At 40.2% G+C, this 16,994-nt stretch overlaps 1 protein-coding gene across 5 annotated transcripts in view; it reads left to right on the top strand.

Annotated features, from left to right (window-relative positions):
- The window catches only part of sun1 (Sad1 and UNC84 domain containing 1), a 32,133-nt gene that overhangs the window by 1,225 nt on the left and 13,914 nt on the right, over window positions 1–16,994 (top strand). Inside the window, exons 1-2 of one of the 5 annotated variants that reach the window (XM_038700416.1) lie at window positions 2,156–2,422; window positions 4,681–4,778. The exons of 1 other annotated variant lie outside the window; for it this stretch is intronic. In XM_038700416.1, the coding sequence (XP_038556344.1) occupies window positions 4,696–4,778 (83 nt within the window). In that variant the 5' untranslated portion in view covers window positions 2,156–2,422; window positions 4,681–4,695. Of the gene's footprint in view, window positions 1–2,155; window positions 2,423–2,480; window positions 4,246–4,680; window positions 4,779–16,994 lie in introns of those variants that run through there. 3 more of the 5 variants (XM_038700419.1, XM_038700413.1, XM_038700426.1) reach the window with 3 other exon arrangements.

Genomic DNA, 16,994 nt, shown 5'->3' with positions numbered 1-16,994 from the left:
AGAAAATTCTGCTTACTCATTGATGAATCCAAATTAACAATATATTATTTGATATATAACATACTCATACACAAGTAGAGGGTCATTTTCTGTGGAACTAGTATTTTTCCTGATCACACTTTTGTTCTTTTACTTAAGTGGGATTTTTAAATGCAGAGCTTGTAATGGGATATTTTGATACATTTTACTCAAGTAAAGGATCTAAATGCTTCCTCCACCGCTAGGTAATGCTCATCTGAAACTGAATTTTGATAGAAGTAGGCCTAGTCTTATCTAGGCTGAACAAGGGTGTGAACAATGCTGGTGTTTAGTCTTTGGCAGAAGAACAGGCTGCCTTTTACTGTTTATCTTCAAGTTGTGATGAGATTGGGTCCAAAGTCCATCTGAATAAGGCTGCTGTCCAGCAGATGGCGCCTCGCCCAAGAATGTTTATGCAGTCATTAATGTTTGAGGTTGGATTTTGAACCAGAGATGGTTTGTTATAAACTATAGTGTTATGCCCCCCAAAACATACATAATGATATAATAGTAGAGTACTGGTTTTCTTAGTTTTTTATATAGTATAACAGTGGTGGAAGAAGTACTTAACTAAAAGTAGCATTACATTGTAAAAATACTCTGTCAGAAGTAACAGCCCTGCATTTGAAATTGTACTTGAGTAAAAGTACATAAATATTTTCCAGCTAAATATACTTAAAGTTTCAAAAGTAAAATTACTCACTTTGCCAAATTACGTTATGGATCCTTCAAAGTCCTGCAAGCTGTTTTATTTTATGCACACAAGATATGTGAGTTAGTATTTTGTGCAGCTAGACAAAAGGTTTTTAAAATCTTTTTTGGGCACTTCAGGGACTCTCCTTTTAGTTTCTCGCAGAACAATTTATAACTTTGTCACTGTTAGTAGTACATAATGACTTTACTCAAATTACCAGCTTTACCAACTCCTACCTGAGTAGGTCTAATCAGACAGAACTGAAAAAACATATGTGTGGTTATTTGGGACAATTCATTTAAAACAACACATATTTAGTTGTATGTTTTGTATGTAAAATCAATGTAGTAAAAAAGTAAAATATTTCCCTCTGAAATGTAGCCTAGTGGAGTAGAAGTATGAAGTGGATATACTCAAGTACTTTAAATTTGTACTTTAGCACAGTAATTGAATCAATGTAATGAATTACTTTCCATCACTGGTTTTTGCATCCTCTTTGGTACTGCTCCTACTCTATCTGTTTTCTTTCTTGATAACTCTTTCTCTGCTCTGGCAATAGGACTGCAGCCCCCAGTTTTCGACATGCACAATAAAAGCATTCCTGCAAAACAGCAAGTGTGCTCAGTGGACTTTTTTTTTGTCTGTGTATTTTTACACTGCTCAGTGTTTTATCTTGACATCACAATCACCAAACATTTTGTTAGGGGGACAAAAGTAATAACTGTTTTTCTATTGCATTAGTCCAGTGGTTCATAGGTCAAATCCCATTTTAAAATACTTGCAGGAACAAAACTGCAACAGCTTTGCAACTGATGCCAACTTTTTCCTAATGCAGTCTAGGGATTAGTTGTTGCAAGACTGTTTCGGTGCTGAACAGGGCATAAACTAGACAGGGCATTAGCTAACACTGAGGCCATGTGATTGATTTTTTTTTTATACACTTTCCATTCAGGGTCTGGTCGAAATATTTCTGTGGAGGTAGGGTTGCTTTGGGGGGATTTGAACTCATGACCTCAAGATTTAAAGAATCCTGGGTCCCTGCAATTAAAAAAAATGGCAGAATATAGCACTGTATACCATTTTTGATCTTGCACTTAAAATAAAATGAGAAAATCCCAGATTATTATTTTATTATAACAATATTTTTTATTATTATTATTACATCATCGATCAGTCATGCCTTCAGGACTGTGTTTATGCTTGTTTTGATGACAGATGTGATGCGGTGAGCTTCAGTGTCAGTTGAGATCTGCTCCAGGGGTTCACTATCAACTTAAACAATAGTGTGTTATCTCTCTCAGTGCACCGAGCTCCAGCAGCTGTCCGGTTCATGCCGTTGCACCAGTGCTGCGTTCCTCCAATAGATTTAAAGTGTGCGCCCTGGCCGACAATAGAGGGGCCTGGGAGTGGGAGGATCAGCTCGGCAGCGATCCTTCTGGCTTTGTTACGCCTGGGAAGCCATTTTGGATATCTGCTTGTTGTGCACTAGCATAACACTCACAAGCTACTTGCAAACTTTTGTGTTTTTTTTACGAGAAATAGAACGCTTAGGATCTGTGGGTCCGCAGTAATAAATAACCTTTTGGTTTCCCGTGCGTCGGGATACTGGCAGAAGTTTGCGCATCTTTCGTGATAGTAATGCGTGGATCTTTTACCTTTTGGATTACGCTATTAACGAATAATAACATACATGGACATTAAACTCAACGGGCAAGTTGACATGCTGCTAATGTATATGTTAATATAGCTTCAATTTTCTGTTGTGAATGTCTCGTTTCGTTGTATTCAGATCTATTTTGTCCTTGCTGAGCTCCTTTACTCAAAACTAACGCAATCTCAGGCCTTATTTCCTAGAGTGATTTTTACTGCGACGTTATTACAGTTAAATATTTTATCCATTATTAAAAGTGGCCAGTCAGCCCGTGCTTTGACTGGTAAATGTCGAAATGAACGTGTGTGAAAGATCAGTGGGAATAGTGCGTCGCTGCTCAAAGCCTGTAAGTCGGTGCTTCCATGAGTGACGGCGTTGTTTAAATGCATGACGTCTAAATTTAGCTGTGTGCAACGTGATAATGTTACAGGGCTTATATGCCATTTGGCCGGACACTATCTTTACTATTATTAACCTTTTAAGTATGTGTTTTGATCGGCACCAGTCTGAGACGCTGTTTTGACAGTAGGCGGAGTCACAGGAGTCTTTGGCCCTCTTCTCGCAGGTAGCATGCGTAAAGGAGCTACAGCAAAACAAACGTGTGAGGAGAAATGCAAGGCTGTTTAGATTGTAGGTGTGTTTGTGGGATGCCTGCATGGTCTTACTCAGCCTGTCTCTTGAATTATGAGCTTACGGATTAAGTGCTATACTGTTTTAGTATTTCTGAAGAAGAGTCACCTGCTAAGATAAAAGACTGTGGAGCAGAAATTGCTCTTTATTAACAGCACTTGTGGTCAGACTACAGTACAGTCAGGTTGACCGGTAAGAAGGTTAAAGTTGATTTACTGTAGGAGGTATTGGTGTTTTGATTTTGGAGCCCACCTTCAGCTCTCGCATCATCGTTCATTGCACCAGTTGACAAGTTTAAAACAACTAATCCTGGCTGAATTAAAGTGGTCCCCTTGGCTTTTGGCTATTTGTTTCTGTTTATCCCTCTTTTCGGCTTGGAGACTTGGATGCGGATTTGAAACATGATTAAGATTATGGGTTGAGATTTTGGTGGTGGATTTTAGGGAAAGCCATCTGTTTTATTTACCATTGCTGTTTCTGCATTATCTCTCTGTTTGGCTGAAGAGAAGTTGGGAGTCGGAGTTTCCTTCTTGCTCAGGATATATGAGGAAGTTCTGGTCACATTGATACAGTAGCATGCGGCACAGTTACTCATTTGCCTGTTTATTAGGTACACCTCGCTAAAACTGTCCTGCAATAAATCCTCCCTTCATGAAGGTTATAATGTTTAGTTTTTGATTAAACTGTTTCTGAGAGGCAGTGTTTCAACTTTTTCATTTTGGAAGCTGTAGTTTGTTGTGCTGTTGAATTGTATTACGTTTTACAGAGAAGTGTTTCTATTATTATTTACTGTACACCTCTGCAATATTCTACAGCAGTTATTTACACTGCATTAGTTTTAGCTAGGTGTACCTTATAAACTGGCAACTGAATGTATTATGGTAGCAGTGTTTGCACAGCTTGTTTACATAATGCCGGTTCCACTATGAGAAGCTCAGCCCTCACACCAGTTGTTTCCCGCCCATTGCCTAAAACTCAGCCCCACCCATTGCTGTTTTACTTGTTTCATAATACTGCTCTTTCTGTGTGTGGAGCTTAACCAAGAAGTCACTGTTGGAGTTAGCTGTCCTGGTGAGGAGTCTGCCCAATACAACGGGAGAGAGGATCGTCATTCTCTGTGTCCTGTCTCTACCGGCCATTCGGTTGCTGCCTGTTTTCCATCTGGAGGAGAAGAGACGAGTCATTCTTTACAGCTTCCCCCTTGTCCGTAGCCTCCGTCAAACAACCAGCCAGAGCCAACATGCGGGAAGAGGTCGGCCAACTCTCGTCTACTGTTAGAGCCACAGTAGCATTGTTGTGTTTCTGGGGGGGAATGTACAGCAGCTCTCATTAGGGCTTGCCTGGGCTGTGCTTTCTCACATGCTTCGCAGAAACCGGTGGTTGTGTTTTCTTGGAGAGCAGCCCAGTGAATAGCGCTAGAATTGATGTGAGAAGAGGCAGGGAGTTTACCAGTGCTGTATTGTATTTAATGTGTAGATGCGGTTCTGAATCTGTTTTAAAAATACAACTACACCGTGGCCGGTCTTGAGCTCATTAGCAGAACTAATTTGTCTGCTGGAGACAGGCTGAATGAGGCAGTGCATGTGTTTTTGGGAGCGTGTATTGAAGTTAGTTTGTGCTTGTTATCCCCCTCCACCATGTCAGCTTTGGCTAAAGAGTCCTTTTCCTTGCATTCCGACTCTCGCAGTCTGAACAAAGAAGAATGACCATGGATTTTTCCCAACTGCACACATATACGCCTCCACAGTGTGCCCCAGAGAACACCGGCTATACCTACTCTCTCAGGTGAGACCTCCGTGCTGTGTTGCGGTATGCTGGCTGCAGCAATGAACAGTCAGGCCTATGTCATTTCAGTTACACCCAGCCTGTCATTTGTGACTCCACGCAGCTCAGAGACTTAACTCTAAAGGAAGCTAAACTGTCCTTGAGACCCTGCTGTTGCATTTTAATCAGTTTTAAAGCTTTGCAAGTGCAGTGTCAACCAGCTAATTCATAATCCATTTGCTCAGGTCTTGTTTCCCCCTGATCAGAGTATGCTACTGAGCATTGTCAACCTTGATGCTAATATAATAACTGTTGTCAGTTTACTTGTGTCATTATGACTGTAATATAATGAGCGGTTTATAGGCTGACAAATTATGCCAGAGGTTGTTTTACACTCACTACTAGTGTGTTGGTTTTCTGTGTCCTGCTGAAAGACAAAACCTTTAAGAGCATTGAGCCAACTGTACATTGTTTTTATGATGCAGTCTCTTTGTGTGATTGGAAATTGGCTACAAATACAATTACAGCATGAAATGTTGACATTTTGATGTTTTTTGTTTTTTTTTTAACTTTCAGAAGCTTTGTAGGTCAGGTACTTTTTTCTTTTCTCCCCCTAAAAAAAAAAAAATCCTGTGGTTTTGATGACTCAGCATCATGAGTCAGTTGGTGTGTGTTTATGGTTAGTGTGAAATTGGGGGAGTCTTGCACAGAGAAAAAGTGCATGTACACTAGATTTCTCTATACATACTTTTACTATATTGTAGAATCAAGGAAGCACGGTCAGCTTTGCATACATAGTATGCCATTCCTTTAACATCAACCCTCTCCCATCATCTTCCTCATCCATGCGTTGCTTCATGAGCTCCTCATCATAGATCATATTTTAGGTGTGGTCGACACTTCACCAGAACGGTCTGTGCATGTGGAGGAATGTTGTCTTTCAGTGGTGTCACCGAAGATGTCTGCACCACTCAGAACAGAGAAAGGCGTTTGCAAAGGGTGTGTAGGTCAGGGTATGAAATACCATCTTGTCCTGCGCTTTCCCTCACTTTCTGACTTCAGGGGAAGGACGAGTTATTGCATGACATTTGGACACAGAGGCCTCCAGTCATTTAAGTCAGAGTATGAAGGTGTCTTGTAAAAGAAACGAGTTTTAGCAAAGAACTCGCTTAAAGTTTATAGCTCTAGTGTCTTGCTGAATGCATATCAGAAAGTAGAATCTTTTTCCAGTTCTTTTTCCTCAACAAAATAAATATCATAATAGAAAAAATAAGTGTTGATTCATTTGTGACTCAAATTAATTAAAGTAAACATTTACTGTATGTTTGTTATTTATGTCAATGAACGTTATATCGCAATAAATATCGTTTTATCGACTAGCTCTAGGTTGTGGGATGGCACTGATGCGCAGTGGTACCATTGGTGGTACCCATTTGCCTGTTGTGGTGGTGAGGTGCTGATGTTGTATTGTGACATAAATGGCGAAACAAAATGCACAGACGTTTAACATCCTCATGATATCGCTTCAATTTCGATGCACACAAAGTGCATTCCAGAAAAAGTGAAATCCAGTCTTGGTAACTAGTCTTACGAGTTTCACTCAGGCAAAGAAAGATGTACCAAAGCTTGTTTGACACTTCTGTGGAATCTGTCAGGTAGACGGAAAGGCAGAAACAAGCTAATCGTGTTCCTTTGAATGCAGTCAGCTGAGAAGCTATTAATGAACCCCACAGTCACAACCGTGGCCCTGATCCCAGGATTAGACTAATAGTTTATGCTTCTTGACCAGCTAGTTTAGAGATCTGTGGTTTTTATTAGCCTGTGTGTGCTGCAGCTGAGCAGCTAATGATTTCTCAGCTCTCCTGGGAAAACACACCTGATGGAATTTAAATCTGCTAAGTGAAGGCGGTTACTTGTAAATAGCAGAACAGCCAGACTGTAAATGTTGGATTTGATGCTTGGTCAAAGTTCAGAAATATCAACCCAGCAGAGAGTCTGACAGCTGATTGTGTTCAGACTTTACAGGGTGTCTGTGGCCTTTTGTGAGTACAAGAGAGAGCAGGGCAGATATGGACGAGGTCAGGTGACAGAAACCGTTGGCCCATCTGTTGTCAAAACTCAAAAGAGCAGCGACAAGTTTTGTGGCATTGAACGGTCCAAGAGAAAGAGGGAGAGGAGGCCAGCCAACCACGTCCTCTCTGTCCGTGCTCACAGCTCTTTAGAGACCATTACAACGTGGACCACCAACCTTGTGTTGTGTTCATTTAATTAATATTCTAAAGAGAGGGAAAGGTGTTTGTTAATAGATTTATAACCTAACAAGGTTTTTATTAGTGAATTGGGAGATTTCTGTGCTCTCTCACTTCTTCACAGCTGCTCTCACTCTGCTCTTTACTGGACTCATTCAGTGATTTCAGTAAGGTCGTCTACAAGGCTTCACCTCACACTCACTCATTGCCTGCTTCTAGTAGAAAACTACAGGGTCTTGAAGCTAACTTTCAGTTCACAGGTCTAAAATAATGCAGATAAATTTAGGAAGCCTTTAATTTTAGAGGTTGTGGTTTCTATCCTATTCATATGGTTTACATTTAATCCATGCATTACTTGCATTTAAATGTAAACTTTTGCAAAACCTTGGATCTACAGATTTACTTCTGAAAACGTATGGCACCAATCTATCATTCATTTTGCCTCTTAGGCTTTTGTTTAAAATAGGTAGTCATCCATATTTGGGAAGTATTTATTTATGTTTTCAGTCTTTTTCTCCTAGAAATAATATATAGAGGGGGAAATAAAATCCTTTGTTATGATATTTAGACAAAACTGTTTTTTGTAAACTGGAAGTAACTCTCAGATTGCTGATGGAAGAGGGTGGAGAGATGTGCTGGAATAGATGGAAATGCTAATGACTAATCATTTGAATTAATGTGTATCCTCATCATTTGTAATATCCATACATTTACACACATGCTCTCTCTAATACGCTGCTGGCTAAAAGTGGTCTACACTCCATCGATAAAGCTTTGTGATTTGCATCCCAGCTGGGAGGTGGTGCAGTGGTTCTTTACACACTGTGGTTCAGCATTGGGCTGTTCCAGCTCTTGAAAGACAGACTGACTGCACTCAAGTCCTCAGTGAAAGCAGGTGTGTGTGTGTGTGTGTGTGTTGTGTATTAACTCACACACACAGATATTCATATTTTATGATGGTGGAAGTGGGTCAGTGGGGCTGGGGCCTCTGGTTGGAGTGTTTTTCCCCCCACAAGTGATAGCTGTGACAGTAGAAGGCAGCACCAGTTGTCGAGTTATCTGATGTCGTCTGTGAACAGCAGCAGCAGATACCTTGTATGTGTGATGTGAGGTGGAAAACATACAAAGTCAAACTTCCATCGTTCCAAAGATCTTTTGAAATGCAAACAAAAAAACATGTGTAAAAGTGGTTGAGACTGCAATTTTATTTTTATGACTTTAACATAAATCCTAGAGAGCATATGAAATACAAATGGTGCTGTCACATTTGTACATGTGAGTCATGATCTGCAAGACAAGGCTCAGGGATGCAACTAAAGCAGCTGTGTGCACTTGTGAGTTCCAGTTGGGTAATTCTCACCGCCTTCACAGTTGTTATGACATCTGGTCTGAGTATATTTCAGCACATGCACCACTGGTCAAGTGCCAAACAAATGACAGCAGCTGGATTTTGGAGAGTCAGCCTGTGCCACAGTTAGTCATAACAACACATTCATTTCTCCTTATATACTAAACTGTTCTGCTTTTCAAACTGTTACTACTACAATGAAAGATCCCTGGCCGATTTTAGAAGCTCAACGGGTCTCCTTGTGTGCATAAAGTATATGTTGAGGTATTTTGGACATCGGAACCTTTTTATGTATCATCCAGTTTTGTGTCCTTGTGTGTTACAGCATCTGTCGGTTGGAAACAGTACATGTCCAGCGTTTGCTACTGAGTCTCTCTCTCTTGCTGTTTAGAGTGATCTCCATGGCAACCACAGCACCGTGAAATGGCACACTATAGTGGTACAATGTGGAGAGTGAAGGACACCACAGAGAGAGTGCAGGGCAGGAGGAAAGTGCTATCTGTGGGAGGAAAAATAAGGGTGGGCTGGAACGATCCTAATCACATTGCCAAATCCTACCCTCCCATAGACAGTCAGTGGAAATTTGAAGGCTCTTTGCTCGGTTACGGTCCCCCAGTCCCTGGCCTCTGGTAAATATAGGCCTCTGCGCTTCAGGGTAAAAAACTTTCTCCACTCTGTAACTGTTTGAGTAAACAGGAAGTGCAGAGCGTGCTACGTTTGTGTTCTGATTTGGCATTTTCCCCTACAGATTTCCAGAGGCCCTAGCACCTGAATATCAGGGGGGGGAAATGAGAGCCAGACAATACATAACAGTGTCGTCCTATAGTGTCGTAGGGAGGAGGTTTAAATAATTGTTTGTAATGGGCAACAAAATACACTCTTTACTCAAGCCATTTTACAGCATCCCAAGTCTCTATAATTATTTGTTGTTGGCACTGATCTAAAGCCCATGAAGATTTAGATGCAGTGCAGTTGCCTCAGATTTGCTTGTGTGCACTATTCTCAGATCACTTTGTGGGCTGTGTATTGGAGAGGAAGAAGACATTTATTTGTGTAGTTGTGATTAGATTATAGAGCCAAACAAACAAATTCAGTTTTATGAGATGGCATATACAGACGCGTTGGTAGAAAATGCCTAATAATTAATCAAATAAATGTGATTAATGCTTTGATGTCTGACTCCAGGCTGTTTACATTTGCAAGCCTAAAATTTGGGTGTATTTATCTTTTACTCTGTTACATGGTAAAATAAGAATCTCTGAGTAGGCTTACCCAAGACTTGCAGTACACACTAACGGCTTTGAGTATCTTTGAAGGGCAGTTTTTACTCCCGGCTAGAGTTTCGTTGGAAAAACACCCCCCCTTGTCTCTAAAAAAGATTTTTTTGTGCGGGTGAGGTTATGGGCTTTTCTGACAAGGCTTTTGTAACCACACTAGTGGTTTTGAAGCTGAGATTTACAACCCACGTGGTTTCTATATTCTCTGTCTAAGGTGTGTGTGTGTGTGTGTGTGTTTTGTCAAAGGTTTTGTGGTGAAAGTGTGTTAGCCTACTATTTGAGCTCACTGCAGTAGATTAGCGTCCCAGAACTGCAAACATCCTATTATAAGATCAATTTCTATGTAATACAATCCACTTACGTTCATTAAGTTATTAAATCAAGTTTTTATTTTATTGAAGCTGAAATTATTAGTCGATTGATTAGTGGAGTACCAGAAAATATATTAACTAAACTACAAATTAAAACTATTTACTATTAACTAATTGATTAATCATTTACATTTTTTTCTAAGAGCAAACAATAAACGTTCCCTATTTCTAGGTTCAAAATTGTGAGAATTTTCTTATGCAATAGTAAGCTGAATAACTTTCAACTCTTAGGGCATTGAAAACAAGCAATACGAAGACTTCATCTTGGGTTTCAGGAAGTTGTAAGGAGCATTGTTCCCAGTTTTCCAACATTTTATTAACCAAAGAGTTCATTGATTAATCTAGAAAGTAATCTGCAGAACAATTGAAAATAAAATAATTGTTAGTTGCAACACTAAAAGGTATGCTTCACATATTTCTGCACCAGCAAGCCAAACAGGAATGTTTCTTTGAATCCACATATCATTTTGATCTGTTCAAATGCAAACCACACCCGCTGTATGGATAGTAAAGAACCAGATCATTGTCCTTGCATGTAAACATGATGTCTCATTGTGTCCGTTATGGATGCTTTGTAACGGGATCTCATCTCTTTTCCATACAGTATGCAAAGCAGGCAGGAGGTGGGTGGGTGGTGAGTCCCTTTAGTGGCAGCAAACCAAACATGGTACTGGAGTTGCAGAATCACCAGAAGCATTGTTACTAGAGTTAGTTTTCCTTTGTCATGGCGAGATATGTCTTTTATGGCTTTTTTGGATAGATCTGAAAGAAATGATGACGAACTGGTTTTACCTGGGTCGGTTTGGCAGTTGCTGTGAACCCCACACTACTGTAAAAAGATCCAGTTTCTTGTTGTCTCCAGGGTATGGTATCCTGACGAGCTGGTAAAGAGCAGACATTGAAGTGATGCTGCTTCCACCCCACTGGCAGAGACTTTCTCAATGATGGAAATACATTCATTATCTTGCGTTTACACCTGGATGAATGGCTGAGATCCAATCAACCGATCCCGAGGCTGTCTGGAAGATCTGATCCCATTTCACTTGTGAACCTTAAAGTAATGTAAATTGTTCTTTAAAGCTAGAACGATGGATTGATTAGTTTTCTAACTAATTAATCGGCAACTATTTTGATAATCTGAATAATTTTTTAAGAAAAAATATCTATACTCTGTTTCTGGCCTCTTAAATCTGAATATATCCTCTATGACAGTAAACTGAATCTCTTTGGGTTGTGGACAGAAGAAGATATTTGGAGGATGTCGTCGCTCTTTAGGAAACTCTGACACTTTTCACCATTTTCTGATATTTTACAGACCAAACAATTAATTAATTGATTGATCGAGAAAATAATGAACAGATTAATCGACAATGAAAAGCCCAAATTGAAATTGCTTGTTCAGTCTGAACAGTCCAAAACCCAAAGTTATTCACTTTGCTATCGTATATAACTAAGAAAGGAAACCAATATAATTGACTTATTGTTTTACAGCTTTTCATGTAATCAATTGTTTGTTATGAAGTGCACCTGGATCTCTGTACTTGGCTGTAATCATGAGTCATATATCATGATAGTGATTTTGCATTATCCCCTGATTCTCACCAACCTCGATCCCCATCATGTGTTCTCATTGCATGCTGCTCTGCATAATAATGTGTGCTAAATAACAAAAACCAAAACACAAGTTACTAAAACACAGACTCCTATCTGATCTGATGCTCTGTGTAGTTGAGCCTGCTGTGCCCACTGAGTGTGGGAAGACTATCAAAGCTTTAGTGTTATGTAAGGAGAGATTCCAGGAAGCTGAATGTCAGGATGGAAGTGTCTTCTTTCTCAATACTGTATGTCTCTCTCTTCATCTGTGTCTCAGTTATGAAAACACAGAGTCCGTCTCTATTTTTATCACTGATGTGGGCCGTGGGGGCCGCCTGGGAGAGAGCGGCACACAGATCAATTTGGATTAGAGCCCGGCCGATAACTCGGCCGATATGAGCTCATTACAGATAAATCTGTATCTGTGTTTATAACAGCCGATTAATGAGAATAGGAGCAACACAAGACTCAATGATGTTATGAGTGTTGCCGTTGCATAGTTTATACACCAGAGGTCACTCTGCAACACGTTTGGAATGCCACAAAAAAGAATATCGGCTGATGTATCTGTCTTAAAATTCCCATATTGGTCGGGCTCTAATTTGGATACCCAGAACAACAAAAAAGAGTCTAAAAAAAAACGAATAACAACTTCAACTTCTGCTGAGACAAGCTGGGGTCTGAAATTGCTTGTGTTCTTAAGTATTTAGTTTGTTAAAGGAGGGTGTGCTCTCCAGCACAGGGAGAGTCACGCTTTAATTTTTATGCTCTCAGTATAGCGAAGCGTTGGTTGTACTGTTCAAATAAAGATCTATGTGACTGTTGATGAGTTGCCAGGTAGAGCAGGAGGTTACTTTAATGATTGCGCCTGGCTGTAGGCAACACAGACTCATCTGTTTTCTTTCTCTCACGCACGCACGCACACACACTGCTCTACCCTGCACAAGGTTCCAACGCCCCAGGCACCCAGTCAGTGAATCCTGCACCGTTATGCTGGGATCTAATAAACTTGCATGTGTTTATTTGCATACACATGGAGACATGACACAGTGAAATTTGTTTTTTTGCTGGAGGCAAGCTTACATTAAGTAACTCTGTAGGTATATATTGCAACTGTTGTAGTTTGTCAAGAAAATATTTTTTGTAGTGTGGACTCACTGGATTAACTGTTTTTTGGAAAATTTTCCCCCCTGGAATGAATATTTTTGTCGGCAAAGTTAGAAACTCAAAGCAAACACAAAAACAAACTGCAATGCCCCGTGGCTAGTTTTCAAGAACTGAATTTCAAATTTGAATCAGGCGAGTAGTGACGCAGATGTGATGGAAAGTTGATAGTTTAATTGATTTGTTGCCCACCTGTGTATAAGTACACCCTGTTTTGTCACTCCTGCTCAATGTGTGTCCTCCAGGCTTCCTATGTTCTCTGGTGCAGAAAGCCACAGTGACTTTAATTCACTTCAAGGCAAGCGTATTTGTATAGCACATTTCAACAACAAGGCAATTCAAAGTGCTTTACATAATACATAAAACATAAAAACAACAAAGGGAAATTGAAAAAATAAAACACATTATAAAAACAGGATACAAAATAGGTTAAAACAGGACAGTAAAAGTTACAGTGCAGTGTACAATCAGGGTACTGAAAATATAAAAACAAAGAAAATGAAAACCGGACGTTACAGTGCAGTGAAAGGTACCAATATATGGCTTTAATTTAATTTAATTAAAAGCAATGGTAAAAAGAAAAGTCTTCAGTCTTAATTTAAAAGAGCTGACAGTTTCAGCAGACCTGCAGTTATCTGGGAGTTTGTTCCAGATATACGGAGCATAATAACTGAACGCTGCTTCTCCTTGTTTAGTTTTGACTCTGGGGAAAGAAAGCAGACCTGCCCCAGACAACCTGAGAGGTCTGGATGGTTCATAAAGAAGCAGAAGACCAGAAATGTATTTTGGCCCTAAACCATTTAGTCTTTTATAAACTAACAGCAGGATTTTGAAATCAGTTCTTTTGACATACAGGAAGCCAATGTAAAGACCTCAGAACTGGAGTGATGTGATCCACTTTTTTGGTCTTAGTGAGGACTCGAGCAGCAGCGTTCTGTACATAGACTGTATATAAGAAATTTATACACCCGTTGGTTTGTGGACTGCCGTTTTGAAGCTTCGAGTTTGGCCAATAGGCTGCTGTCATGTCGAGTTTTTGCAACCAGGAAGTGCCCGGAAGTGACGATACAGTGGAGCTAACAGCCGTGTGCGGAGCTAGCTACTGTGCTTAGCTAGGTGCATCTGTAACTCACGTTAACTGTCATTTTAACAGGGCAGATAACTTTGTCTAGAGAACAACAGGCTTAAAACTAAATGTACTCACCAGAGAAAGTGAACAGCCGACTCCTATTTTAGAATAAATGGGACTATAGTTTACTAAATCAACCTCATTTTGTATTGAAGAAGACTTGAAACTAGCAACTGAGGCCATAAACTCATTATCAAAGTGTTTACTGAGGTAATAAATCAGCTGAGAAGTAGGGTCATTTTACCATTATTTCTTCTTTTTGCAACCTTAAGAGTTGCCCCCTGCTGGATTTTCAATAGAATGCAGGTTTCAGGGACTTCCGCATCGGCTTCATATTGTAGACCGGAAGCTTCTCGCTTGGTTCTGTATCAGCTGCAGCTGTCTGATGGATTTCTTAGGGAGCCCTGTAAAGACACAGTTACAGTAATCAAGTCGACTGATGATAAATGCATGGATAAGTTTTTCCAGGTCCTGCAGAGACATAAGTCCTCTAATCCTTGATATATTCTTGAGGTGATAGTAGACTGACTTTGTAATTGTCTTAATGTGGCTCCTTAGATTCAGGCATGAGCCCATGACTACACTAAGATTTCTGGCTTGGTCTGTGGTTCTTATCATTACTGATTGAAGCTGAGCACTGACTTTTAATCGTTCTTCCTGGCTCCAAAAACAATGACTTCAGTTTTATTTTTGTTCAATTGAAGAAAATTCTGTCATCCAATCGTTGACCTGATCAATACAGTCACCCAGTACCTGTATGGGATCATAGTCCCCTGGTGATATCGTTATGTAAATCTGTGTGTCATCTCCATAATTAAAAATGCTATTATATTTTGTTGTTTTTCATAATCTGAGCCAGTGGAAGCATGTAGATGTTAAACAAAAGAGGCCCCAGAATGGAGCCTTGGGGAACTCCACAGTCATTTTTGCTAGATGTGTAATTACCTATAGACACAAAGTAGTCCCTGTCTTTTTAGTAGGATTCAAACCAGTTTAGTACTGTGCCAGAAAGTCCAACCCAGTTTTCATGTCTGTCGAGTAATATGTTGTGGTCAACCGTGTCGAATGCAGCACTGAGATCCAATAATACTAAGACTGAAATTCTGCCACTGTCAGTGTTTAAATGGATGTCATTGAAGAACTTAACAAGAACCGTCTCAGTGCTGTGGTGTGGTCAAAATCCTGATTGGATTTGTTTGTAACTATCCCTCTCAGGCAATTCAGTACATGATACAGCTACATCTGTCACAGTTGATTTAAAGATTAATGTTGCTTGATACACAAGCTTTTGTACATAAATTAAAATTAGTTTTTCTGTTGATAAAGAAGTAATTGTATGAATAAGTAGCATGAGTTGGTCTTGCTAACGTCACTAGCTCCTGCAGGTAGCGCTCATGTCAGTGCTATTTTCAAACCATTTAGGGAGCTTTATAGTGCCAAACGACGCTTCCCTTCTGGGTGAGTTTCCCCCGCCCCACAGTGGCTTGTAGGTATGTGACTGGGAAACCCCAGGAGAGTGGTGTGTCACGCACACACATACAGACACTCGAGGCACAGGAGCACAGACAAAGTGTGGGAGATGTGTGGTTAAGTGGTTTTAATGATTGTAGTCATGTACGTGACTATTGATTTTACAATGCATGTTTTTTAATCTTTCCACTCCAAGTAGCCTATTAGTTTTATTTTGTGGGGAGAAAGGCATCAGGAGAGGGTCTAATTAAACAGAAAAGATGATCATAATGTCAACGTACATGTAAACAAGAGCTCTGGTCCCAAACAACTAGAACATGCCCTTAACAATCGTTCTCCCTGGCAAATGTTTAACAGCAGAAGCTAACTCTGGTCAATTTCAGACCTGCAGGAAACCGAGGGAGAGGTGCTACCATGGTCATGTGTTCAGCCAATTGGAGCAGCAGGCAGAGCCAGGACAAAATCACATAATTGGCTCTCTGTGCGAGTAATCCCCAGGTTTTAGCACATTTTTAGTATATACTGCTGATATTGCTCAGTCTGCAGTTTGTCCTGTGTGCAAGAGTAGATATACATACTTCTGTGCAAACTATGCAAAACGCCACCAAATAGCTTTTGTATATACAGGGATGGTCCCTCCTTTCCAAGTGTCTAACAGGAAGTTGGTTCTCTGTCCGCCAGTGACCGATAAAGTGCTTTGCCCCTCCTCTTTATCCACCCTTCCCTGCATGTCTGTGGAGTAATTCTGCCTGACCTAGATGAGCTGCATGCTGAGTGTCAGCGTGCAAAGTCTGCAAAGAGAGTGCAGTGTGGTCATTTTGGTTCAGTCTGCCTATAATTAATCACACAGTACCAATCTTGGAGGCAATAAGTAAACAAAAAGTCAATATTAAATGAGAGATTGATTTTATGTTGCCTGTAAATGTTACCACTGTAGAGAAAGAGGGCACAGTCATGGTATTTGTTTGTGTTTGTGGAAAAAGTTTTTATAATGATTCCAGTGAATTTCACAACTGCTACACTGTTGCATGTTAGTCGAGGCTGAATGTTGGCCTGCCTGTCTTCCCTGCCTGGTGGGTGTGGCCCTGTGAGTCACAGCTGCACAATGCATGGCAAACTCAAAATTTACAACATATTCATGGTGTGTTTCCACTTACGGTTGGTTTTGGATTGCAGTGAGTGGAGTAGAATGTTTTATGTTCCCAGCCTACTTGCATACTTTGGGATGTTTATGTGGCTCTCTTTTTGTCCTTTTTTTTCAATTTTTTTTCTATCTATTTTTTTTTTTGCAATTTGACTTTTCAAAGACACACTGTGCCACTTCTTTTGTCTTGTGTTCTCCCTTCCTTGTGAGTCACTTCCTGTCAGGCCCACTGCCAGTTGCAGGGAACAACAGCTCTCTCGTGTTTTGTTTTGTTTTTTTGTTTAAAACAAGAAAGCCTCTATGAAGTTGACTTGCTGATGATGACGCACACATCAGGCAAAGTGCAGGATATCCCCGTTCAGTATTGATTTGAGAGTGAAAGTCGGTCCAGGCTTGTTTGTTGTCTCTAAATGAATCCAGTGCAGCAGACATAAGAAACTTTCTGCCCTTCTCTCACTCATTAAACCACTTGTTTTTTCCCCTTTTCTTTCT

The sequence above is a fragment of the Micropterus salmoides genome, unplaced genomic scaffold (genome assembly GCF_014851395.1).
Source record: "Micropterus salmoides isolate LMB-PRFRI ecotype aquatic unplaced genomic scaffold, ASM1485139v1 Ms_hic_scaffold_10, whole genome shotgun sequence".
In the NCBI taxonomy this organism is placed as follows: Eukaryota; Metazoa; Chordata; class Actinopteri; order Centrarchiformes; family Centrarchidae; genus Micropterus; species Micropterus salmoides.
Note: the sequence above shows the minus strand (reverse complement) of the source record. Positions and strands in the feature narration are given on the sequence as shown.